Raw genomic sequence first — 27,500 nt, 5'->3', positions numbered from 1 at the left:
AACAATATCAAAGGAATATGGAATTTATTAAACAGTATTATAAGAAACAGTACCTCTTCAAATAACTATCCAACGTATTTCACAAATGATGGTAAAGAAAATGATAATATTGAAGATGTGGCTAATGCCTTCAATAAATTCTTTGTAAGTATTGGACCTGAACTTGCAGAAAAAATCCCAGATCCACGGACAACTGGTAAAAATATGGAGGGATTGTTGGAGAGAAATCCCAATTCTATGTTTTTAAATGCAGTGGGTGAAGAAGAAGTGTTGGATATTGTAAACAAATGTAAGAACAAAATGTCCACTGACTCCAATGACATTAGTATGGCATTGGTGAAAAAGGTCATTACAGGGATATCAAAACCATTAACATATATCTGTAATTTGTCATTTCAAACCGGCGCATTTCCAAATGAAATGAAAATAGCTAAAGTTATACCTCTGTTTAAAACTGGGAGCAAACACCACTTCACAAACTATAGACCCGTCTCTTTACTTCCACAATTCTCTAAAATATTAGAAAAACTATTCAATAACAGGTTAGATACATTTATAGAAAAGCATAAATTACTCTCTGACTGTCAATATGGGTTTAGATCAAACAGATCTACATCAATGGCAATAGTTGAAACAATAGAGGAAATCACAAATGCCATAGAAAAGAAACAATATGCAATGGGAATATTTATTGATCTAAAAAAAGCATTTGACACAATTAACCATGATATATTAATCAATAAAATGGAAAAGTATGGAATCAGGGGAGTTGTATTGGATTGGCTTAAAAGCTACTTAAATAAGAGACAACAGTTTGTGAAGTTGGGGGATTGCTGTTCATCATGTTTGGATATTGCTTGTGGTGTCCCCCAGGGGTCAGTGTTGGGGCCAAAACTGTTCATCCTGTATATCAATGATATATGTAAAGTGTCTACATTATTGAAATTAGTGTTATTTGCTGATGACACTGATATTTTTTGTTCAGGGGATGACTTAAATCAGTTGCAGGAAGTCATTATGGAAGAAATGAGTAAACTAAAAACTTGGTTTGACTATAATAAATTGTCATTAAACCTGACTAAGACTAAGTTAATACTGTTTGGAAAGAGGACACGTGAAACAAGGGTGCAGATACAAATAGACGGAGTGGATATTGAAAGGGTTTTTGAAATAAAATTCCTTGGAATTACAATTGACGATCAAATTAACTGGAAATCACATATAAAACATGTACAATCTAAGCTGTCAAGAAGCATCTCAGTAATAAATAAAGCAAAGCAGGTTCTGGATCACAAATCACTCCACATTCTTTACTGTTCATTAGTTTTACCATATTTAACCTACTGTGTGGAAGTCTGGGGGAATAATTATAAAAGCTCATTAAATTCAATAACTATACTTCAGAAAAGAGCTGTACGGATCATCAACAAGGTTGGATATCTGGACCATACTCACTCACTATTCTTACAGTCAAAAATATTGAAATTTAATGATATTATTTTGTATCAAACTGCACAAATAATGTATAAAGCCAAAATAAATAAACTCCCAGGAAGCATTCAAAAATTGTTCAGCACACGAGAGGGCGGTTATAATTTAAGGGGGAATTTAAATTTCAAAATGCTTAGTTATAGAACGACCATTAAAAGTTTTTGTATTTCAATTTGTGGAGTGAAATTATGGAATGGTTTGAAGGATGAGTTAAAGCAATGTCCAAACATAAACCAGTTTAAAAAGAAGTATAAGTACATGGTATTCCAGAGGTACAGAGATGAAGAAGGGCTTTGATATTGGGTTGTTTGTGTTACAGAAGAGTGTGGGGCTGCCCATTGAGGCAGTGGTGTTGTTGTGGTGGCATCATACCATTTCCATGATCACTAGTGGTAATGATGTGGCTATGTATGTGTGTAGTGTGCATATGTATGTATATATCTATGATGTATGTACAGTATATATAAGTTCTTTGAGTTTGTACATTGAGTGAACAGGTAGTTCTAGCTCAGAGTAATTTATGATATAAAGAAAAGGGGTGGGATTAAATAAGTGTAAACTTCTTCTCACTCCTTTTCAAATATGTAAAAAAAAAAAAGAAGGAAAAAAAAAGAAAAGAAAAAGAAAGTCCAATGCTCATTTGTTTTTGTTTTTTATTCTCCATTGTTTTTCATTTTGTTATAATGGCTGTTAAGGCTATAGCACTGTATTGGATCAGGCTTGCTCTTGTTTTTATGCATATTTGAAATAAAAATATATCAATCAATCAATCAATTCTTAGGTTATATGGGACCTATTATGCAAACCCAACTTTTCTTACCTGTGTTTATGTATTGCTTGGATTTTACTGATGTCACGTCCTGCCCATTAAGTATACGTGGTGGTCAAGCCAATTCTGTTGTCAATGTCTACGAGGGGCCATTTAGCCTTTTCCAAAAAAAAAAAAGCTCTATGCTTGTGTTTTCGGCTGTACGAACCATTCAAATCGCGAAAAGGATAAATGTTTCTTCAGAGTTCCTTGTAAGGAAACCAAAAAGGGGCGGAAGAGTGCAAGATTTTTTACGAAACGATGACTAGAAAAGTAGCACACACTCCAGTCCAAGGGAGCATAGAGATTGCAGTAGTCACTTCAATAAAGGTTTGTTTGATATACTTTTATCTTGATGTTATTTGTATTTGTTAAACGCATGTTTGCTGCAAGTGTTTCAAAAAGCATGCAACAACTCGGCGTGTCTAAATAGAAGAAATTTTGTATCTGCAGTGTTTCCCACACATTCATTTATTTGTGGCGGCCCGCCGTCCGCCACAAATAAAAACATTTTTTTTAAATATATATATATATATATTTTTTTGTCCTGTCCAGCTTCTCAGGCAAATCATATAGTTGATGTAGATGCCCATATAGGCTGTTCAGATTTACTTTACAAAAGAGAAGTGTAGGATACTTCTCTTGTTGCCTTATTTGTATTTGACCACTACTGTTTTCTGTTTATTTGTTACTGACTGTGGCAGGACACCTCTGCCTCTGTTTCACTTTATGTTGCTGGTAAATAATATGGTTGTAGTAGTAGGCTAAAGTTAAATTATTTAGTATGCACTAATTAAAGGGGCAGAGCTTTAAGAGACATTTTAGCTATTATATTTTATAAGATATATTTTGTGTAAGAATATTTCAGTGAATAACTTATTGTTCAAATCTGTATATAAATATGTACATAAAGTGTTGTAATTATATTGTAAAATGGATGGATGGATGGATGGATGGACGTTTAAAACAAAACTGTTTTTATTAATTAGTAAGTATACATTTTTTGAGCCTTTTTAGAGAAAATCATATCATTGTAGTAAAGTATGCAAATTACTTGATGATGTCATGGTGAACACGCCCATAGCCACGCCCCCACCGCCACAGGTATCTTGGCAGTTTATGGGAAACACTGATCTGCATTACGCTGGAAGATTTACCGTAAGCCTCTTTTGTACTGGCTTGGTTGGCCACCACTGCTTTTTACTTCCGGGAAGAAGTCACGTGACGGAATCCAAGCAATGTGAGATCCCCGTAATTCCTGAAAATGTGAAATCAAACCAAACCATGGCGGCATTGCGTAGATATTTTTAAAAAAACAAAAAAATATTCCCTTCTTCTGAACTTGCTCCAAACGAACCGTTAGGAATATCAGACTTTAGTGAAATATTTTGCCTTAGTTACGTCAACAAATATCTCCATATATGGGATAAGTTTACTCAAAGAGTCTGGCATTTTCATTGTATTGTAGTCAATAACTTCCTGCTTTTTCTCTACGCTAATAAAATCGCCCACAAAACGGTATGAACTGAAAAGATGGTCAGAAAGCGACTTGAAGACGGTCTGTAACGTAACATTTTATGTAGACCTCAAGGAAATGTTTTAAATGTAGACCCCTTTAAATTAAATGTACCGTATTTTCCGCACTATAAGGCGCACCTAAAAACCTCCCAATTTTCTCAAAAGCGGACAGTGCGCCTTATAGTCCGGCGCGCCTTATATATGGACCAATATTGAGTCACAACAGGTCTCGCAACTACGGGATGCATAACGTAACCCCAGCCTCTACTGTAGCGTCTATTCTATGCGCCTTATAATGCGGCGCGCCTTATATATGAACAAAGTTTTAAAATAGGCCATTCATTCATTCATTATAGTGCGGAAAATACGGTAATGTAATTTGTTGTCCTTAGTTGTAGTAAACTGTGAAAATGTTGTCTTTAGATAATACAAATAACTAGAGGTGGAGGAACATTTTTAGATTATTCGCAATTCGGACATGGACGATTATAAAATCAATGACTAACGTCAATATATTCGATAATCAATTTATTTATTGTAAGTAATGTAATGCAGACGGTTTCTAAAATTTGGCTGACTGCAGCGAGACACCTCACTGAGAGATCCTTTATTATAGGGCACTTATGTTTCAGTTTTGCAGACATTTAATTAATTTAATTGGGGCGGTATAGCTCGGTTGGTAGAGCGGCCGTGCCAGCAACTTGAGGGTTCCAGGTTCGATCCCCGCTTCCGCCGTCCTAGTCACTGCCGTTGTGTCCTTGGGCAAGACACTTTACCCGCCTGCTCCCAGTGCCACCCACACTGGTTTAAAAATGTAACTTAGATGTTGGGTGTCACTATGTAAAAGCGCTTTGAGTCACTAGAGAAAAGCGCTATATAAATATAATTCACTTCACTTCATATAACATAATGGGAATTAATTTAACTGCTTCTTATTACAAATGCACTGTTTTAAAATGTTGCAAGTGATAAACGCTTATTTAGTGAGACGAAAATACATGTAAAACTGCATCAATATACAGGAGAGGCCAAAAGTTTGGACACACCTTCTCCTCATTCAATGCGTTTTCTTTATTTTCATGACTATTTACATTGTAGATTGTCACATCAAAACTATGAATGAACACATGTGGAGTTATGTACTGAACAAAAAAAAGCTGAATTAACTGAAAACATGTTTTATATGCTGGTTTCTTCAAAATAGCCACATTTTGCCCTGATTACTGCTTTGCACATTCTTGGCATTCTCTCCATGAGCTTCAAGAGGTAGTCACCTGAAATGGTTTTCACTTCAAAGGTGTTTGATTGATTGATTGATTGATTGAGACTTTTATTAGTAGGTTGCACAGTGAAGTACATATTCCGTACAATTGACCACTAAATGGTAACACCCGAATAAGTTTTTCAACTTGTTTAAGTCGGGGTCCACTTAAATTGATTCATGATATAGATATATACTATCATATATACTATCATCATAATACAGTCATCACATAAGATAATCACATTGAATTATTTACATTATTTACAATCAGGGGTGTGGAGGGGAGGGGGAGGATATGGACATCAAGTAGTGGACATAGAGAGAGAGAGAGAGAGAGAGATCAGAAGGCATAAGAAAAAGAAAAAGTATCTACATTTGATTGTTTACATTTGATTATTAGCAATCCGGGGAGGGTGTTAGTTTAGGGTTGTAGCTGCCTGGAGGTGAACTTTTAGTGTGGTTTTGAAGGAGGATAGAGATGCCCTTTCTTTTATACCTGTTGGGAGCGCATTCCACATTGATGTGGCATAGAAAGAGAATGAGTTAAGACCTTTGTTAGATCGGAATCTGGGTTTAACGTGGTTAGTGGAGCTCCCCCTGGTGTTGTAGTTATGGCGGTCATTTACGTTAAGGAAGTAGTTTGACACTACTTCGGTATCAGGGAGGTGTAGCGGATTTTATAGACCAGGCTCAGTGCAAGTTGTTTAACTCTGTCCTCCACCTTGAGCCAGCCCACTTTAGAGAAGTGGGTAGGAGTGAGGTGGGATCTGGGGTGGAGGTCTAGAAGTAACCTGACTAGCTTGTTCTGTGATGTTTGGAGTTTAGATTTGAGGGTTTTGGAGGTGCTAGGGTACCAGGAGGTGCATGCGTAATCGAAAAAGGGTTGAACGAGAGTTCCCGCCAGAATCCTCAAGGTGCTTTTGTTGACCAGAGAGGAAATTCTGTAGAGAAATCTCGTTTGTTGGTTAACCTTTTTGATTACCTTGGTTGCCATTTTATCACAGGAAAGGTTAGCCTCTAGAATGGAACCTAAGTAGGTGACCTCATCTTTCCTGGTGATAACAATGTCATCCACTTTTATGGTGAAGTCACTGACTTTCTTAAGGTTGATGTGGGACCCAAACAGGATGGATTCTGTTTTACCCAAGTGTATGGATAGCGATAGTCATAGTTTTGATGCCTTCAGTGACAACCTACAATGTAAATAGTCATGAAAATAAAGAAAACGCATTGAAATGAGAAGGTGTGTCCAAACTGTAAACATAATTTGATGATGCATCAATAATACATTTTTAGTCGAATCGTAGCTCCTGAATCGTAATCATAATCAAATTGTGAGATGCCCATATATTCCCACCTCTACAAATAACACTGCGCTATATAAGTTGGAATGTTTTATTTCCTGCAGTATTATTATTTTGATCATTATTATTATTATTATTATTATTGCACACTAATGCTGATTTTCATTTGCAGTACTCTACTCAATTGCAGTATTATTTTTATCATTGTTATTATTAGAGATGTCCGATAATGGCTTTTTTGCCGATATTCCGATATTGTCCAACTCTTAAACACCGAGTCCGACATCAACCGATACCGATAAATACAGTCGCGGAATTAACACATTATTATGCCTAATTTTGTTGTGATGCCCCGCTGGATGCATTAAACAATGTAACAAGGTTTTCCAAAATAAATCAACTCAAGTTATGGGAAAAAAATGCCAACATGGCACTGCCATATTTATTATTGAAGTCACAAAGTGCATTCTTTTTTTTTAACATGCCTCAAAACAGCAGCTTGGAATTTGGGACATGCTCTCCCTGAGAGAGCATTAGGAGGTTTGGGGGGGGGGGGGGGTTTGTAGTGGGATGTGCATATTGTAGCGTCCTGGAAGAGTTAGTACTGCAAGGGGTTCTGGGTATTTGTTCTGTTGTGTTTATGTTGTGTTACGGTGCGGATGTTCTCCTAAAATGTGTTTGTCATTCTTGTTTGGTGTGGGTTCACAGTGTAGCGCATATTTGTAACAGTGTTAAAGTTGTTTATGCGCGTACCCGCAGTGTGACCTGTACGGCTGTTGACCAAGTATGCTTTGCATTCACTTGTGTGTCTGAAAAGCTGTAGATATTATGTGATTGGGCCGGCACGCAAAGGCAGTGCCTTTTAAGGTTTATTGGCGCTCTGTACTTCTCCCTACGTCCGTGTACCACTCCGTACAGCTGCGTTTGAAAAAGTCATAAATTTTACTTTTTGAAACCAATACCGATAATTTCCGATATTACATTTTAAAGCATTTATCGGCCGATAATATCGGCAGCCCGATGTTATCGGACATCTCTAGTTATTATTATTGCACACTAATGCTGATTAATGCTGATTTTCATTTACAGTACTCTACTCATTTGAAGTATTATTTTTATCATTATTATTATTATTGCACAAATGCACACTGATGCTCATTTTCATTTGCAGTACTCTACTCACTTGAACCTGGCTGACGCCTGTATGAAGAAGTTCCAGACCTCAACTGATAAGCTTTGTCAAGTGGAACAGGTCAGTGGTCCCTCAGAGAGATTCCTCTGGCTCTATTAAAAATATCACCACCAACGATTAGAGGTATGTCAATGAGAGATGGGCATAATGATGGAACATTGTTAGGAATTCTGCTCTGTCAATGGGGCGGATTTGAGTGTTGCTTCGCGCCTTGAAGCCCCTGGTGCAAAAGAGACTTCACTACTCGGATCGATACTGAAATATCAGTACTACGGATAACAATGTTTACAATATCAATATTGTGTTAGGATTACTCACATAACATTCATGAATTTCAGTTGTGCTGTGTTATAAGTTAATAAGTCATACTATTTTAAAACGTCGCTTTAGTGGCAGGAACTACTTTTCCTTCCGCCCGTCATCCATTTTACTGCTAAATTGTCCCACTTTTTGGTTTATAGCAATGTAGCTAGCTGTTTTTCAGTCAATATAATAATAAAAACAACGTATAAGCATAGTAAATTAATATGAAAGTAGAAAGTTAGAGTTTGGAAACAATATACTTCAGACAAAATAGACCCATAAATTAAAGATGCTCAATAGTAGCTTTCTTACCAATTCAGTCCATCAGCTCAATATATGAACCGACATCCGGTAGGCAAAACTTTAAATCAATTCCAGACCGCGGACCTAAGCTTTGTTGCTCTGCTGATCACGGTGCAGTTTGATGAGGTCAAATGATGTGTTACAACAGCGTGGCTTCGTAGTAAAAGAGTGCAGAAAATGTGTGGCGCATTATGAAGCCTAAAAAACGACAACGGAGACTGTTGAACAACTTAAGCTGTACATCAAGCAAGAATGGGAAATAATTCCACCTGATAAGCTTCAAAAATGTGTCTCCTCAGTTCCCAAACGTTTACTGAGTGTTGTTAAAAGGAAAGGCCATGTAACACAGTGGTAAAAATGCCCCTGTGACAACATTTTTGCAACGTGTTGCTACCATTAAATTCTAAATTAAGGATTATTTGCAAAAAAAGTTTCTCAGTTGGAACATTAAATATCTTGTCTTTGCAGTCTATTCAATTGAATATAAGTTGAAAAGGATTTACAAATCATTGTATTCTGTTTTTATTTACGAATTACACAATGTGACAACTTCACTGGTTTTGAGTTTTGTAATATATCAAATTGTAAATTGTTCTTTGATTGCAACAAGAAAAGCCCAATGTGTTTACCGGTAAATGCATTTTAGTGATCTAAATTTGCAATAAGAAATGTTTATTGTATCGTAAGATTTTTTGTTATAATGTAGCTAAAAATTATTTTTTTTGTGATCCCCTTCGTTTTGAAAAGTATCTAAATACATTTTGGTATTGGGACAACCCTAGTCGGAACACAATAAGATTGCACCTAATAAACGAGGGATGACTATTCATGAATTCACTTTCAAATGTTATCCTATATGAAAAGAAAGACCCTAGGGATGCAGCATCTCATTTCTAAGTCCCCACAGAGTTGTGTAGAAATTGGTTAAAGGCCTACTGAAATGAATTTTTTAAATTTAAACGGGGATAGCAGATCTATTGTATGTGTCATACTTGATCATTTCGCGATATTGCCATATTTTTGCTGAAAGGATTTAGTATAGAACAACGACGATAAAGATCGCAACTTTTGGTATCTGATAAAACAAGGCTTGCCCCTACCGGAAGTAGCGTGACGTAGTCAATTGAACATATACGCAAAGTTCCCTATTGTTTACAATGATGGTCGCCAGAAGTGAGAGAGATTCGGACCGAGAAAGCGACGATTTCCCCATTAATTTGAGCGAGGATGAAAGATTTGTGGATGAGTAAAGTGCAAGTGAAGGACTAGTGGGGAGTTGAAGCTATTCAGATAGGGAAGATGCTGTGAGAGCCGGGGGTGACCTGATATTCAGCTGGGAATGACTACAACAGTAAATAAACACAAGACATATATATACTCTATTAGCCACAACACAACCAGGCTTATATTTAATATGCCACAAATTAATCCCACATAAAAACACCTAGGTGTTTGTTATGCTAGCTACTAGCTACTAGCTCGAGCTAGTTATAGCTCGAGCGGGTAATATGGACGGGATCCCGTATATATAACCCGCCAATACAATTCTAACACCTGCACAACACACACACTCAGTCAGCCCAAAGGACCGTTCACCTAACCCAAGGTTCATAAAGCTTATATATTTAACCAAAGTTACGTACGTGACACGCACGTACGGGCAAGCGATCAAATGTTTGGAAGCGCGCGGGTGGGACCTGGGGCCGTACTTATCAAGCTTCTTAGAATTACTCCTAAGAAGTCTGCTAAGAGTTGACTTAAGAGTAAATAAATTCTTCGCTGAAAGCTGCACTTAAAAGTTAGTTATCAAGCGTCTTACTCACACTTTCAGTGAAGTGTAGGACTGAATCTTAAGTGTCACACTCAGAGCTGAATTACGACATTACTATGTGCCGTAAACGGAATTTTAGGTGACGTCATTTCTGTGTCCATAGAAATGACCAATCACGGAAGGGAATCCGTTGTCTAAGAATAAAGAAATATCTTGGAAATATTTAAGTGGACAATGGGAGTGTATATTTTGACAATAAACTACAAAATAATACAAAACAAACTAGTCCCCGCCGGCACTCACGCTACCGCTCCCTCTCTTCTATCGCCCACACACTCACTGACGTCACTCACCTCACGGCCACACACATACGCTACTGTCATAACATTTTCTTTCCAATTCATTAATTAGGCAACTAATTTGAAACTGGTGTGGGTGGCTCTATATATACTAGCCCACTGCAGACACATGCAGAAATCAACAAGGAATCGAAAAGTATTAAATCTGTGACAAAAATAATATCCGCTCTGTCTAAACGATACCGTTTGATCAGCTGCTCGTCATCAAAAAAAACAAAAACATTGTTCCGTTCCCTTAACGTTCGCGCACGTCTCTCTCGCCTCAGTGCCATCCCCTGCTGGCAACTCCTAACCACTTAAGACACCTCTGAAGGTCTCTTAAATATCGTGGAGAGTAGGAGTGATTCTTAGACTTAAGAACGTTGATAAAAAGCTTTTATTCTTAAGTTTGAGAGTAGGACTAAATTTCGCAAATTCTCAGGACTTAAGTGTAAAATGGCACTCTAAGAAGCTTGATAAGTACGGCCCCTGATATTCAGCTGGGAATGACTACAACAGTAAATAAACACAAGACATATATATACTCTATTAGCCACAACACAACCAGGCTTATATTTAATATGCCACAAATTAATCCCGCATAACAAACACCTAGGTGTTTGTTATGCTAGCTCCTAGCTCCTAGCTACTAGCTCAAGCTAGTTATAGCAAGCGATCAAATGTTTGGAAGCGTACTCACGGTATCGCGTCTGCGTCTGTTAACGAAGTCAAAGTCCTCCTGGTAAGAGTCTCTGTTGTCCGAGTTCTTCGATCTTGACTGCATCTTTCGGGAATGTGAACAATGAAACACCGACTGTGTTGTGTTGCTGACTTCCCTCGCAAAATACTCCGCTTCGCACCGACTTTCTTCTTTGCTTGCTCAGCTTCTTTCTCCATAATGCAATGAACAAATTGCAACAGATTCACCAACACAGATGTCCAGAATACTGTGGAATTATGAAATGAAAACAGAGCTATTTCGTATTGGCTTCAATGGGAAAGCCATACCTCTGTTAAACTGGCTACGTCACGCGCATACGTCATCCTCCAAAGGCGTTTTGAACCGGAAGTGTGGCGGGAAATTTAAAATTGCACTTTATAAGTTAACCCGGCCGTATTGGCATGTGTTGCAATGTTAAGATTTCATCATTGATATACAAACTATCAGACTGCGTGGTCGGTAGTAGTGGCTTTCAGTAGGCCTTTAAGTCATTCTTGCCTACCCCTTCCAATCCAAACGGAAATTAAAACCACCCTGGCAGAGGTAATGCCTATATTTGCTCAGCCCAAAAATGCTGAGCACTTTTACAGACGACAGGTGCCAGGAGTAATTGCGGTTCGGACCTCCCTGTGCCTCCAAAGAGCCAAAAGCAGATTTACAAGGTGGTGGCTTTTAAACATGCTAATAACCCAACAGTGCATCGCTCAAAAAACTTGGATCTCGGAAGGACACGGTTAGGCATTCCCTGTGTGCTGTAACTCTGTGGACACAAGACAAGGTCACACGGAGCCAAAGACTACACGGGAGACGTGTGGAGGGCTTGGTGATATCCCATCCCGATAAAGCTAAGCCACGAACATGTGCTTGGAAGGATTTTGATATTACTTAGTAGTACACGTTGTAAAAGTGTCAATAAGAGCATCTTCAGCCGTCTCTAAACATATGTTGACATCTGGCGTCCTTGTAGACGAGCGCCACCAAATCGTGCCAGTGGTGTTTTAAACACACGCCAGCAGGGCTATAAATAAAAAATCAGCGGAGGTCATGCCGAGCGAGACGGCGAAGAGCCCGCCAGACGTGCGCTCGGTGTCTAACGCTGATCCCTTCCGATCAAATAAATACAGATGGCTTGTTGAGCAGACAAGTTCCCAGAAGTTTAAAAGCCCCCGGTTGGGAACGTAAGGCTGCTTTCCTGTGTTGAGGGGATCAAGAGTCCATTATCCTCCTTCTATTTATACGCTCAGCTACACATTCACTCACTCTGCTGCCAGATGTGGTAAAAGATGACCCCTGCAGATGTGGCAATATGTCCAATAGACACGTCGCAGTCACATCGTTGTTGTTTTGCATTTAAAACAGTGGTAGATTGGATTTTAACCTATTTAAAACATGTCATCAAAATTCTAAAATGAATCTTAATCAGGAAAAATTACTAATGATGTTCCATGAATTCTTTTTTGAATTTTTTCAAAAAGGTTTGAATTAGCTAGTTTTTCTCTTCTTTTTTTTCGGTTGAATTTTGAATTTTAAAGATATGAGATTGAAGATAAACTATGTTTAAAAATTAAATTTATTTTTTTCGTGTTTTCTCCTCTTTTAAACCGTTCAATTAAGTGTAAATATCATTAATTATTAATAATAACATAGAGTTAAAGGTAAATTGAGCAAATTGGCTATTTCTGGCAATTTATTTAAGTGTGTATCAAACTGGTAGCCCTTCGCATTAATCAGTACCCAAGAAGTAGCTCTTGGTTTCAAAAAGGTTAGTGACCCCTCTTCTATCGGGTTCAGGTCAGGGCTCTGTGCAGGCCAGTCAAGTTCATCCACACCAGACTCTGTCATCCATGTCTTTATGGACCTTGCTGTGTAACTCACCGCCACACAGCAGCATGTGGATGAAAAAAAAAGTACCGGTATATTTCACAGGCAGTATAGTACCGAATAGTAACGCTAGTTCAGAGGAAGGGTTTTTCTGTGTAAAAGAGTTTTCTTACCTGCTGACAGTTTCGGCTGACACTTCAGCCTTCGTCAGAGCTGTTGTAGCTTCATGGTGGTTAAAAATTGCTGATCGGCTCGGGAAACTTTCAAAGTAAAGTTCCCTCACCCCTCGTTTATGGCTGTTAATTTGTTCTGGACATTAATTTCCGCTTAGTACAAATTAAGAGCATTACAAACCTGCTTATGACCTCCTAACTGCGCTTTTTAACATGATGAAAGCCTCTAGATGTGAAATAGTAATGCTGCCTGAGGCTGAGCCAATCAGTGGCTATGATACTGAACAGCGCAGTCTGATTGGTTTGGTGTCCTCTAGTGGCCAGTAGTACTGTAGTATTGATATTTTAAGTTGATTTTAGCTGTCGCACAGTGGTTAGTGCTCCTGCCTCACTATAAGAAGGTTCTGGGTTTGATTTCCTGGCTCAGGGTGTTTCTGTGTGGCGTTTGCGTGTTCGGGTACTCCAGCCTCCTCCCACCTCCAAAGACTTGCACCTGGGGATAGGTTGATTGGCACCACTAAATGGTCCCTAGTGTGTGAATGTTGTCTATCTGTGTTGGCCCTGCGATGAGGTGGAGACTTGTCCAATGTGTACCCTGCTTTCCGCCCGAGTGCAGCTGGGATAGGCTCCAACATATCCTGCGTCCCAAGCAAGACAAGCGGTAGAAAATGGATGGGTGGATGGAGGTTTGAAATGCCTAATTTGGGACCTACAAATGGTAGAACATGCTTTAAAAAGTGTCAGGTTCAAACACTGATGACATCTATTAAACAGACAAGAAGCAAGGAATCATGCAGAGGCAGAGTTCAAATTTGCTCAATGAGGAGAGACGTATTGGGCTGTACACTCAGTTACAGTTCCAACCTACGCCCTAAGGCACAGCCCATGTGCTCCACTATTTATTCGGGAGGTCCCTGGTTACATCACTGAGGCTGCTTCTGAAGGAAGGGGGGTAATTTCAGCAGCCCCAGTTAGACACAATGCATGATGATTCAGAAATGGACATGTGCTGACACTCGTGATATCGCCCTGTCTCTGCTTTGTCTGCGTCAAGGTACTCGATGTTCGCCCTTGGCAGTCAGCAGGCCGGGTCTGGACACAAACACTGACACGAGACGACTCGCAATCCAAGATTGACAGTTGTCCCTTAGCACAGATAGAAAAGTACAACTTCAGCACAATTTATAATAACTATAGCAACGGCCTTTAAGCATAAGAGTTGTGTGATAACTTATACATAGTTATTCTAACAAAAATAAATAAATACATCTGCAATATTTGAAGCGCAATGTGGTGAATGACAACTGTTTTTTTTACATTTTAAGAGGATTTTTTTTTCCAAAGGATTTTTTCTTCCTTAATATGAATGATGCAAAAATAACAACAAACTTAAGATGAAAGGGAACAATTTAGACCGCAATCTCATATCTTAGGTCGGGGGTTGTCAACCCGCGCTGCCCTAGTGGCCCCCTGGAGCTTTTCAAAAATGTCATGTTGTTTTACATACAACTGAATACTGCTGCGGCCCATACAGAACACAGCTGACAGATATTTTTTGTCAGCCTTAAAGGGGGCACTCACGGCCCAAAAATTGGCCTTGGCCCTATGGGTGAGAAACACTGCTTTAGTCTATACACGACTGCCATCTAACGTATTGGAACTGCATGCAAAGTTTACTCTATAACAGACCTGGGCAAATTAAGGCGCGTTATGCTTTTCAATCTAGCCCGCCGGACATCCCCAAATAATTTTTTTAGATCTTTAAGATGGGAAGTGTAGCTGCCATTATGATGTGCAGTGATGTTTTCTAATGACCGTAAGTCTTCAACTATACTAAGTCTTTCAATGGTTGGAATCTGCACGTTTGGATGATATACTAGTTACTATGGTAATCTAATTAGTTACTATGGTAATATAATTAGTTACTATGGTCATCTAATTAGTTACTATGGTAATCTACGTCACAGCAGCTCAGACGAGACACCAAGCAGTGTGGGCGGGGAGCGTTTCCACAGACGCGGAAGGAGATTTTCACAACAAAGTTCTAAAGCTTAGTGATATATCAGATACATCAGATTGTAGGTGGGTTTATTTTGTACCCTTCGCGTTCATATTTCACTGTTTGTTGCATTTTTGTTGCGTTTCACTTGATTGTAAAATGTGTCGAAAGGGGGTGTGACGTTCATATTTTGTCAATATTCAGTGTTTTATCCTTCATAGAAAAATTTTAAATTCCATTACGTATTTTTAAGACGGTCTGTCATAACGTTTTTAGCATTCAATCAGACATTATTGTGAAGTTTTGAATTAGTGTTCCTAATAATAGATATACCGGCCCCCAGACACATTTTTTTCTCTAAATGTGGCCCCCAAGTCAAAATAATTGCCCAGGCCTGCTCTATAATACTTGCAAATGAGACTCAGAAATGTAATAAGAAAACAAGATATTGCAACTGGTTAACATAGTTATAATAATAAGCTCAGTTTATAAAAAGTTGTCTTTTATTATAAAAAAAAATTACATTGATTAAAACACAAAATTGGTATTGTTGCGTAGCAGTATCGATTCCCAGGTGCCGGGAAATTGGCACTGATATGTTTGAAATGTAAAAGGTACCCTATTTCTAACCTCAGCCATCTGTCCCACAGGACCTGGCCATGGGCGTAAGCGCCGAGGGAGAACCTCTCAAAGATGCCATGAAGAGCATCGTGCCCGTTTTGCTAGACAACGGAATCGAGGCCTACGACAAGATCCGCATCATCCTGCTCTACATATTCCACAAGAAAAAAGGCGAGCAGTTCTCCTCTCTACGTACTGATTTCAAAGCCGATGTGTTCTATTGGTCGTAATGACTTTGTGCCGGATCTGTGTAGGAATCACGGAGGAGAACCTCGACAAACTTATACAGCATGCTAACGTGACGTCCGACAGAAACATCATCACCAACCTCCAGAATCTGGGCTGTAGCATCGTAGCAGGGGTATTTAGTTATTCCTTACCTTCTATACTCTACCTCAGGGGTGTCCAAAATATGGCCCAGGGGGCATTTGCAGTCAACAGCACGATTAATTAACAAATCAATTAAAAAAACAGTAAAAAGAGAAAAAAAAGACAGCAATAACAATCATACACTTTGTCTTTCAGTAATTCAACAATATAAAAATGCTATACCACGGTTATTAGGACCAAAAATGATCACAGTATTTGTTGAATCTGCTCAAAAAGTACTTAAACACTGTGGAAGACTTGCACCTCCGGGTTCTTCAGACGACCAATTACGGACATGACAGCTTTGTTCATGGTTTTGAACGAGGATTTATCTTTCATTAAATGTCTGTTGTCATGCTTTTCAGTCATAGTTCTTGCCAATTCTCGCTCGTGCTCCAACCCAACCAACCCCTCTCCGTCCCGGCTGTTGCTTTTTAACAGAGCGACCGATGATTAGATAAGCCGGCCCAGGTGTGCCATCTACGCACCTGTCGCTAATCTCGAAGCCGGTCCTGGCACACCCCGCTTCGCTGTAGGTCCGCAGGCCACGCCCCCCCACAAACGCATAATCACTTCACTGGAAATGAGTAGGGCAGGGGTCACCAACGCGGTGCCCGCGGGCACCAGGTAGCCCGTAAGGACCAGATGAGTAGCCCGCCGGCCTGTTCTAAAAATAGCTCAAATAGCAGCACTTACCAGTGAGCTGCCTCTATTTTTTAAATGTTATTTATTTACTAGCAAGCTGGTGTCGCTTTGCCCGACATTTTTAATTCTAAGAGAGACAAAACTCAAAAAGAATTTGAAAATCCAAGAAAATATTTTAAAGACTTGGTCTCCACTTGTTTAAATAAATTCATTAATTTTTTTACTTTGCTTCTTATAACTTTCAGAAAGACAATTTTCGAGAAAAAATACAACCTTAAAAATGATTTTAGGATTTTTAAACACATATACCTTTTTACCTTTTAAATTCCTTCTTCTTCTTTCCTGACAATTTAAATCAATGTTCAAGTAATTTATTTTTTTTTTAATTGTAAAGAATAATAAATACATTTTAATTTAATTCTTCATTTTAGCTTCTGTTTTTTCGACGAAGAATATTTGTGAAATATTTCTTCAAATTTATTATGATTAAAATTCAAAAAAATTATTCTGGCAAATCTAGAAAATCTGTAGAATCAAATTTAAATCTTATTTCAAAGTATTTTGAATTTATTTAAAACATTTTGTTCTGGAAAATCTAGAAGAAATAATGATTTGTCTTTTTTAGAAATATAGCTTGGTCCAATTTGTTATATATTCTAACAAAGTGTAGATTGGATTTTAACCTATTTAAAACATGTCATCAAAATTCTAAAATTAATCTTAATCAGGAAAAATTACTAATGATGTTCCATAAATTCTTTTTTTAAGTTTTTCTCTTCTTTTTTTCGGTTTAATTTTGAATTTTAAAGAATTAAATTGAAGATAAACTATGTTTCAAAATGTAATTGTAATTTTTTTCGTGTTTTCTCCTCTTTTAAACTGTTCAATTAAGTGTAAATATCATTAATTATTAATAATAACATAGAGTTAAAGGTAAATTGAGCAAATTGGCTATTTCTGGCAATTTATTTAAGTGTGTATCAAACTGGTAGCCCTTCGCATGAATCAGTACCTAAGAAGTAGCTCTTGGTTTCAAAAAGGTTGGTGACCCCTGGAGTAGGGTAACGTGCGGTGAGTTTATCAAAGTGCCATAATCAATCATGGTTTTACGTTAACATTTGAAAAGGTAACACTCGCAGTTAGGAAATTGTTCCACAGTTTATCATTAATAGGGGTAATCGTTACATTCCTATTGCCTTTAAATATACAGTACAGGCCAAAAGTTTGGACACACCTTCTCATTCAATGCGTTTTTTTAAATTTTCATGACTATTTACATTGTAGATTGTCACTGAAGGCATCAAAACTATGAATGAACACATGTGGAGTTAAGTACTTAATAAAAAAAGGTGAAATAACATGTTTTATATTCTAGTTTCTTCAAAATAGCCACCCTTTGCTCTGACTACTGCTTTGCACACTCTTGGCATTCTCTCCATGAGCTTCAAGCGCGCCTGTGAAGTGAAAACCATTTCAGGCGACTACCTCTTGAAGCTCATGGAGAGAATGCCAAGAGTGTGCAAAGCAGTAATCAGAGCAAACGGTGGCTATTTTGAAGAAACTAGAATATAAAACATGTTTTCAGTTATTTCACCTTTTTTTTTGTTAAGTACATAACTCCACATTCATAGTTTTGATGCCTTCAGTGACAATCTACAATGTAAATAGTCATGAAAATAAAGAACATGCATTGAATGAGAAGGTGTGTCCAAACTTTTGGCCTGTACTGTATATTCAAAGCAAATAGGAATGTAACGATTACCCCTATTAATGATAAACTGTGGAACAGTTTCCTAACTGTGAGTATTACCTTTTAAAATGTTAACGTACAACCATGATTGATTATGGCACTTTCATAAACTCACCGCACGTTACCCTACTCATTTCCAGTGAAGTAGCTGATGGCTTTTTTATTTATTTATTTATTTTTTTTAAAAATGAAAAGAATAGCAATTCAAAGGGAAATTCACACTGTTGCCACCAACATTACATGGGAACTGCACTTTTTTTTTTTTTTTTAATTTTGTCCATCATTCACAATCCTTATGTGAGACAAGAACAAATTAAAAAAAAAAAAAAGTAATATCTCTAATTCTGGTAGTGTTTTATGCTTTTTTCTTTTTGGAACATGTACTATACATATAATACAATAAAGTCCCATATAAAATTATGTTGCTAGGAATACTTTAATTTTGCCTTTGAAAGTAACATTCCAATGTCCATTAGTGGAGCTGTACACATAATAAAGAAGGAAAAAAACATATATAAGTCGCACTGGAGTATAAGTCGCATTTTTTGGGGACATTTATTTGATAAAAGCCAACACCAAGAATAGACATTTGAAAGGCAATTTAACATAAATAAAGAATAGTGAACAACAGGCTGAATAAGTGTACGTTATATGAGGCATAAATAACCGACTGAGAACGTGCCTGGTATGTTAACGTAACATAGTATGGTAAGAGTCATTCAAATAACTATAACATATAGAACATGCTATACGTTTACCAAACAATCTGTCACTCCTAATCGCTAAATCCCATGAAATCTTATACGTCTAGTCTCTTACGTGAATGAGCTAAATAATATTATTTGATATTTTACGCTAATGTGTTAATCATTTCACACATAAGTCGCTCCTGAGTATAAGTCGCTCCTGAACTATGAAAAAAACTGCGACTTATAGTCCGAAAAATACGATATGTCAACAGCTGCATAAGCTAGTTACTTCTCTGTGATCATGGCGCCTCTAAAAGTAGTTCCTCTGTGTTAAACACTTATAATACACACCACCGCTAATACTCCATTCATTTTTAGGTCACGACATGTGCTGTTGGCAGTTTTTGGATGTTTTTATGGGTGCAAGAGAGTACTCCCGTTAGCTGCCCCTCAGACTTGCCGTTTTTAACAACTTAAAATGCTTAAAAAAGAAAGGCAACGTTCCCCTTTCTGTTTTATTAGTAGTTCTAATAAAAATGCATACACAAAAACAACATCAATGGATCTTGTAGCACTTACTAAAAACTAAGATTGCTTGGAATAAATTAAAGGAAGTCCATTTTGTTTTAGGGCAGCAATGCTGGTGCGTCGCTGCCAGAGCGCAAACAGCGCACAGAGAGCACCTACCAGCTCTCTCGATGGACACCCGTCCTCAAAGACATCATGGAGGTAAACAAAGGCCAACATGCAGAATCTGGATTTTGCAGAAAGTTCTGAAGTCTTGCGTTATGTCCTTTTTTGCCCCCAGAATGCCATCGATGACAAGCTGGACAAGCGCCAGTGGCCGTACATATCTGAACCAGCCCCCGTCAGCAACACCCACATTCCAGTCAGGTGGGTCGTCATTGTTTTTGGAACATTCCTCTCCCTCTTTCAATTTACCTAATTTTCTGGACCATAGGGCGCACTGCTAATGAGCGGGTCTAGTCAGGTCTATTTTCATACAAAAGGCACACCGGATGATAAGGCGCATTAAAGGGGTCATAGTATGATTTTTTTCTAAATGTAAAAGACTTCCTTGTGGTCTACATAACATGTAATGGTGGTTCTTTGCTCAAAATGTAGCATAGATGATGTTTTACAGATCATCTTCAAGTCGCTTGTCACGTTCAAACACTGATGACATCTATTAAACAAGACAAGAAGCAAAGAATCAAACAGAGGCAGAATTCAATTTTGCTCAATTGAGGAGAAACGTGTCAACCTGTAATCTCTTACAGTGTCTCCCACGCTCTTGCAAAAATTGTACGCCACCTCTTTTTATTTGGACTTTCCCTGTTTACATAACATCTGTTTCCAAAGGAATGGGGAGTATGTAAACAGTCATTGTTTTCGGTCACATTAACACAAAAGAAAAAGATGCCTCGGGCTTGGGCTGGTCCTGGCTTCAGCCTGGGCAGGTCTTCGATGACAATAGATAACCCCCTCCCGTCTCCTCCCATCGTACACAATGGAATTTTCCAAGCCTTTGCTTGGTGCAACAAAGACAGCCTCTTGTCTGTTCATTGGGAACTCAGAACGGAAAGTTTTTTGATCATTTACATACAATTTTTCTGACACGCTTTCTGACAGTCGCTTCAGGATGCGCCGTTTTGTGGGCGGTCTTATTTACCTGGCTCACCTTCGACAACTTCCTACGCTCACCTACAGTCATGAAGTGTGGGTCATGACCGAAAGAATACGATTGAGGATACAAGCGGCCGAAATTAGTCTCCTCAGAAGGGTGGCTGGGTTTTAGGGGTTAGTGGGGGGTGTATACTGTAGCGTCCCGGAAGAGTTAGTGCTGCAAGGGGTTCTGGGTCTTTTTTCTGTTGTGTTTATGTTGTGATACGGTGCGGATGTTCTCCCGAAATGTGTTTGTCATTCTTGTTTGGTGTGGGTTCACAGTGTGCCGCATATTTGTAACAGTGTTAAAGTTGTTTATACGGACACCCTCAGTGGGACCTGTATGGCTGTTGACCAAGTATGCATTCACTTGTGTGTGTGAAAAGCCGCAGATATTATGTGACTGGGCCGGCACGCAAAGGCAGTGCCTTTAAGGTTTATTGGCGCTCTGTACTTCTCCCTACGTCCGTGTACACAGCGGCGTTTTAAAAAGTCATACATTTTACCTTTTGCAACCAATAATTTCCGATATTACATTTTAAAGCATTTTTCGGCCGATAATACCGGTAGTCCGATATTGTCGGACATATCTAGTTAGAACTTTACGCTACTTTATACTTTAATGCCCCACAACAAGAAGATAAATGATAAATGGGTTATACTTGTATAGCGCTTTTCTACCTTCAAGGTACTCATAGCGCTTTGACAGTATTTCCACATTCACCCATTCACACACACATTCACACACTGATGGCGGGAGCTGCCATGCAAGGCGCTAACCAGCAGCCATCAGGAGCAAGGGTGAAGTGTCTTGCCCAAGGACACAACGGACGTGACTAGGATGGTAGAAGGTGGGGATTGAACCCCAGTAACCAGCAACCCTCCGATTGCTGGCACAGCCACTCTACCAACTTCGCCACGTGAAAGTGATAGTGAAAAAGAAGAAGCATCGGTGGGCGCGCGCAAAATTTTAGGACTTATGCAGATCTCAAATACACATCAGCAGGTACCAGAAGGTAAGAAAAGTTGGTTTTGCATCATGTGAAACAAAACACCAGATAATATGTCTGCTAATGGGTGCCATTTTGCGGTCCTTATACCCACACCATAGTAATACTTATATCTCTGACGACGGTAGCCGTAATGGGCCGACAATCCATCAAGGGGTGCGGCTTTAAAGTCGTACTAAAACATTTTGACAGTTTTTTGAGTGCCGTGTGTAATGTTCTTTATTTTCAATTAGGGATGTCCGATAATGGCTTTTTGCCGATATCCGATATTCCGATATTGTCCAACTCTTTAATTACCGATACCGATATCAACCGATACGGATATCAACCGACATATGCAGTCGTGGAGTTAACACATTATTATGCCTAATTTGGACAACCAGGTATGGTGAAGATAAGGTACTTTTTTAAAAAAAAATAGTAAAATAAGATAAATAAATTAAAAACATTTTCTTGAATAAAAAAGAAAGTACAACAATATAAAAACAGTTACATAGAAACTAGTAATGAATGAAAATTTGTAAAATTAACTGTTAAAGGTTAGTACTATTAGTGGACCAGCAGCACGCACAATCATGTGTGCTTACGGACTGTATCCCTTGCAGACTGTATTGATATATATTGATATATTAAAGATTAAAGTACCAATGATTGTCACACACACACTAGTTGTGGTGAAATTTGTCCTCTGCATTTGACCCATCCCCTTGGGGAGCAGTGGGCAGCAGCGGCGCCGCGCCCGGGAATCATTTTGGTGATTTAACCCCCAACTCCAACCCGTGTTGCTGAGTGCCAAGTAATGTAGGAACCAGAATATTAATAACAGAAAGAAACAACCCTTTTGTGTGAATGAGTGTAAATGGGGGAGGGAGGTTTTTTGGGTTGGTGCACTAATTGTAAGTGTTTCTTGGGTTTTTTATGTTGATTGAATTAAAAAAAAAAACAAAAACAAAAAAACGATACCGATAATTTCCGATATTACATTTTAACGCATATATCGTCCGATAATATCGGCAGGCCGATATTATCGGACATCTCTATTTTCAATAGAACATTTACAGTTTTGGTGTTGTTTACTGGCATCATATTGCAGTCTACACGTATCTCTTATGTGTGACTGCCATCTACCGGTCACACTTATCATTCCACCAGTCGTGGAATTAACACATTATTATGCCTAATTTGGACAACCAGGTATGGTGAAGATAAGGTACTTTTTAAAAAAATTAGTAAAATAAGATAAATAAATTAAAAACATTTTCTTGAATAAAAAAGAAAGTACAACAATATAAAAACAGTTACATCGAAACTAGTAATGAATGAAAATGAGTAAAATTAACTGTTAAAGGTTAGTATTATTAGTGGACCAGCAGCACGCACAATCATGTGTGCTTACGGACTGTATCCCTTGCAGACTGTATCGATATATATTGATATATAATGTAGGAACCAGAATATTAATAACAGAAAGAAACAACCCTTTTGTGTGAATGAGTGTAAATGGGGGAGGGAGGTTTTTTGGGTTGGTGCACTAATTGTAAGTGTATCTTGGGTTTTTTATGTTGATTTAATAAAATAAAAAAACCAAAAAAAAAAACCCGATACCGATAATAAAAAAAACGATACCGATAATTTCCGATATTACATTTTAACGCATATATCGGCCGATAATATCGGCAGGCCGATATTATCGGACATCTCTATTTTCAATAGAACATTTACAGTTTTGGTGTTGTTTACTGGCGTCATATTGCAGTCCACACGTATCTCTTATGTGTGACTGCCATCTACCGGTCACACTTATCATTACACCATGTACCAAATAAAATTGCTTCGAGGTCGGCAAGCACAACTAGAATTATTCCGTACATTAGGCGCACTGGATTATAAGGCGCACTGTCGATTTTTGAGGAAATGAAAGGATTTTAAGTGCACTTTGTAGTCTGAAAAATACAGTAATCAAATGAGGGGGGTCACAGACAGAGATAATTTTTTAGCAAAGTCAAAGCTTTTATCCCTGTAACTAAGTCCTAGCAGAGCTTTTTGAGGGCAGAAGAAGTGAGGAGAGAGCTTAAAAGGTGAAAATTAGACAGTTTTTTGCTTTGAATGCTCTGTATAATCCCGCAGGGAATTCCCATCTCGATGGTGTTTACGGACCTGGCGGGTTCAACTCTTAATCTGAGTAATGCACAATGCTTGTGCACTTCCTGTCGAGCAAAGTGCAGGGTTACACCCGAGCAGTCGTCAAAATAGCCTGTCATGTCAAATGCGTGTTATGGTTTTCTCATTTCCAAGGACTTTTCCTCCCTGCAGTGCTCGTGTCGGACAGTGGCACAATAACAAACCCCCTGCAGAATACCACACCGGGCCAAGGCTCATTATCTTCGTGATTGGCGGCGTGACCCACTCTGAGATGCGTTCGGCCTATGAAGTCAGTCGCGCCAGTGGCGGCAAATGGGAAGTAGTGATTGGTAAGCCATTCAGTTGCTTTGTCTTATTGCAAACCCCGTTTCCATATGAGTTGGGAAATGGTGTTAGATGTAAATATAAACGGAATACAATGATTTGCAAATCATTTTCAACCCATATTCAGTTGAATATGCTACAAAGACAACATATTTGATGTTCAAACTGATAAAAAATTTTTTTTTTGCAAATAATCATTAACTTTAGAATTTGATGCCAGCAACACATGACAAAGAAGTTGGGAAAGGTGGCAATAAATACTGATAAAGTTGAGGAATGCTCATCAAACACTTATTTGGAACATCCCACAGGCGAACAGGCAAATTGGGAACAGGTGGGTGCCATGATTGGGTATAAAAGTAGATTCCATGAAATGCTCAGTCATTCACAAACAAGGATGGGGCGAGGGTCACCACTTTGTCAACAAATGCGTGAGCAAATTGTTGAACAGTTTAAGAAAAACCTTTCTCAACCAGCTATTGCAAGGAAATTAGGGATTTCACCATCTACGCTCCATAATATCATCAAAGGGTTCAGAGAATCTGGAGAAATCACTGCACGTAAGCAGCTAAGCCCGTGACCTTCCATCCCTCAGGCTGTACTGCATCAACAAGCGACATCAGTGTGTAAAGGATATCACCATATGGGCTCAGGAACACTTCAGAAACCCACTGTCAGTAACTACAGTTGGTCGCTACATCTGTAAGTGCAAGTTAAAACTCTCCTATGCAAGGCGAAAACTGTTTTATCAACAACACCCAGAAACGCCGTCGGCTTCGCTGAGCCTGAGCTCATCTAAGATGGACTGATACAAAGTTGAAAAGTGTTCTGTGGTCTGACGAGTCCACATTTCAAATTGTTTTTGGAAACTGTGGACGTCGTGTCCTCCGGACCAAAGAGGAAAAGAACCATCCGGATTGTTATAGGCGCAAAGTTGAAAAGCCAGCATGTGTGATGGTATGGGGGTGTATTAGTGCCCAAGACATGGGTAACTTACACATCTGTGAAGGCGCCATTAATGCTGAAAGGTACATACAGATTTTGGAGCAACATATGTTGCCATCCAAGCAACGTTACCATGGACGCCCCTGCTTATTTCAGCAAGACAATGCCAAGCCACGTGTTACATCAACGTGGCTTCATAGTAAAAGAGTGCGGGTACTAGACTGGCCTGCCTGCAGTCCAGACCTGTCTCCCATTGAAAATGTGTGAAGCCTAAAATAGCACAAGGGAGACCCCCGGACTGTTGAACAACTTAAGCTGTACATCAAGCAAGAATGGGAAAGAATTCCACCTGAGAAGCTTCAAAAATGTGTCTCCTCAGTTCCCAAACCTTTACTGAGTGTTGTTAAAAGGAAAGGCCATGTAACACAGTGGTGAACATGCCCTTTCCCAACTACTTTGGCACATGTTGCAGCCATGAAATTCTAACTTAATTATTATTTGCAAAAAAAAATAAAGTTTATGAGTTTGAACATCAAATATGTTGTCTTTGTAGTGCATTCAATTGAATATGGCTTGAAAAGGATTTGCAAATCATTGTATTCCGTTTATATTTACATCTAACACAATTTCCCAACTCCTATGGAAACGGGGTTTGTACAACTGGCCTGTCAATGACAATTTTATTAAGGAAAACCATTTGGTCGCCCATCTGAGCAGGTTCGTCGCACATCCTGACTCCGACCAGATTCCTGGATGATCTCAAGAGTCTGGACCAGGTTCCTAATCCACTTTGTGAAGATAACATAGACGCTAACAAAGGATGATCCTGATGAAGGAAAAAGAGATTCTCCTGCAAGGTTTTATGTACATTCACTGTTCTATGAAGATACTTCTTTTCCTGTATAGTGTGTGCCCTGAAAAGTAGTTCTGTACATGTCTCTGATTTAAAGTATTCACATTTTAATTACTGTACTAGCCTCATTGCTGCAAAATAGGAGCACATCACTCTTAGGATCCTTGCAAGATACCTTAAATCAAAAGCTCTGTTGCTGTAACTGCTGTCTTTAAAGAGTGTGCACATTGATTGACCTAACCTATAGCTGGAATGTGGTGGCTCTTTGTTTCTTTCTTGTGCGTAAAAACATGTAATAAAAGAAGCAATATTTACCCCCCTGCTGGTGGCCGTGCAGAGACTTCCCTTAATTGCAAACTATAAGTGAAAAGGGTGAAACATACACCTAACGATGAAGGGGGAAGTAAAGATTATCCCTCTCCGTGCTTCGGATTATATTCTCATCTGGGATTACAGATGGCAATATTAAGAACGGGCCACACAGGCTTGAGGTTTTAATGGCGAAGAGTTAATACTGCGGATTTACCTCGACTATTTAAAAGCCTTTCCTCCAAGTTGCGTCAAGTACAGATCCGATTGGCGGCGAGCAGACAGGATAATTCAATACGGATTGGAGGACTTTTGTGAGCTGCTCGGCTTGATGGCGGCTGCAGAGGTGGAGCATGATGTTGTGAGGGTGAGCAAAACATTTCCTATTTTCTTTGATGTATAAACTATGCATTTCATTGTTGTAGCATTAGGGCACCGACAACTCCCAAACCATACTTGCCAACCCTCCCGAATTTTCCGGGAGACTCACCAATTTCAGTGCCTCTCCCGAAAATCTCCCGGGACAACCATTCTCCCGAATTTCTCCCGATTTCCAGCCGGACAACAATATTGCGGCCCTGAGTGAGGACAGCCTGTCGTCCCGTCCGCTTTCCCTCCATATAAACAGCGTGCCGGCCCAGTCACGTTATAACATCTACGGCTTTTGGAGAGTGCACAACCGCACACACAACAAGAAGGAGACGAAGCAGAAGAACAAAAAAAAGACAGTCATGGCGACGACGAGTAAAATGAAGAAGTACGCTTGCAAGTTCGAAAAGAGAGTGACAGAGAATAGAACGAGGATGGACATTTCAACCCTAAACTCACTCCTTTCCTGCAAATTAAATTTCACAGATGCTGCCCATACCTATGCTCCTTTAAAGGCCGTGCTACTGGCTGCAAAGCATTGCACTTTCAAATAACAATGAGTAGAGGAGTGCTGCGTGTGTGTATATGTGTAAATAAATGAACACTGAAATTCAAGTATTTATATATATATATATATATATATATATATATATATATATATATATATATATATATATATATATATATATATGTCTTAATTAGATTATCCAAAAAAAATAAAAAATAGTGCTCGATACCGTGGTAGAGCGTAACATGTATGTGTGGGAAAAAAATCACAAGACTATTTCATCTCTACAGGCCTG

General features: G+C 38.8%; 2 protein-coding genes across 4 annotated transcripts in view; both read left to right on the top strand.

The window, feature by feature from the left end:
- Window positions 1-26,341, top strand: part of stxbp2 (syntaxin binding protein 2) — a 42,271-nt gene extending 15,930 nt beyond the window's left edge. Inside the window, exons 13-19 of the mRNA XM_062049917.1 lie at window positions 7,557-7,637; window positions 15,657-15,798; window positions 15,882-15,988; window positions 19,711-19,809; window positions 19,889-19,974; window positions 24,069-24,226; window positions 25,884-26,341. Of these exons, the coding sequence (XP_061905901.1) occupies window positions 7,557-7,637; window positions 15,657-15,798; window positions 15,882-15,988; window positions 19,711-19,809; window positions 19,889-19,974; window positions 24,069-24,226; window positions 25,884-25,990 (780 nt within the window). The 3' untranslated portion in view covers window positions 25,991-26,341. The remainder of the gene's footprint in view (window positions 1-7,556; window positions 7,638-15,656; window positions 15,799-15,881; window positions 15,989-19,710; window positions 19,810-19,888; window positions 19,975-24,068; window positions 24,227-25,883) is intronic.
- Window positions 26,342-26,467: 126 nt separating this feature from the next.
- LOC133651795 (uncharacterized) overlaps window positions 26,468-27,500 on the top strand; it is an 18,645-nt gene continuing 17,612 nt past the window's right edge. For all 3 annotated transcript variants that reach the window (XM_062049919.1, XM_062049918.1, XM_062049920.1), the window contains exon 1: window positions 26,468-26,695. The gene's annotated coding sequence lies outside the window, so the exon portion shown is untranslated. The remainder of the gene's footprint in view (window positions 26,696-27,500) is intronic.

Source organism: Entelurus aequoreus, linkage group LG06 (assembly GCF_033978785.1).
Source record: "Entelurus aequoreus isolate RoL-2023_Sb linkage group LG06, RoL_Eaeq_v1.1, whole genome shotgun sequence".
NCBI lineage: Eukaryota > Metazoa > Chordata > Actinopteri > Syngnathiformes > Syngnathidae > Entelurus > Entelurus aequoreus.
Note: the sequence above shows the minus strand (reverse complement) of the source record. Positions and strands in the feature narration are given on the sequence as shown.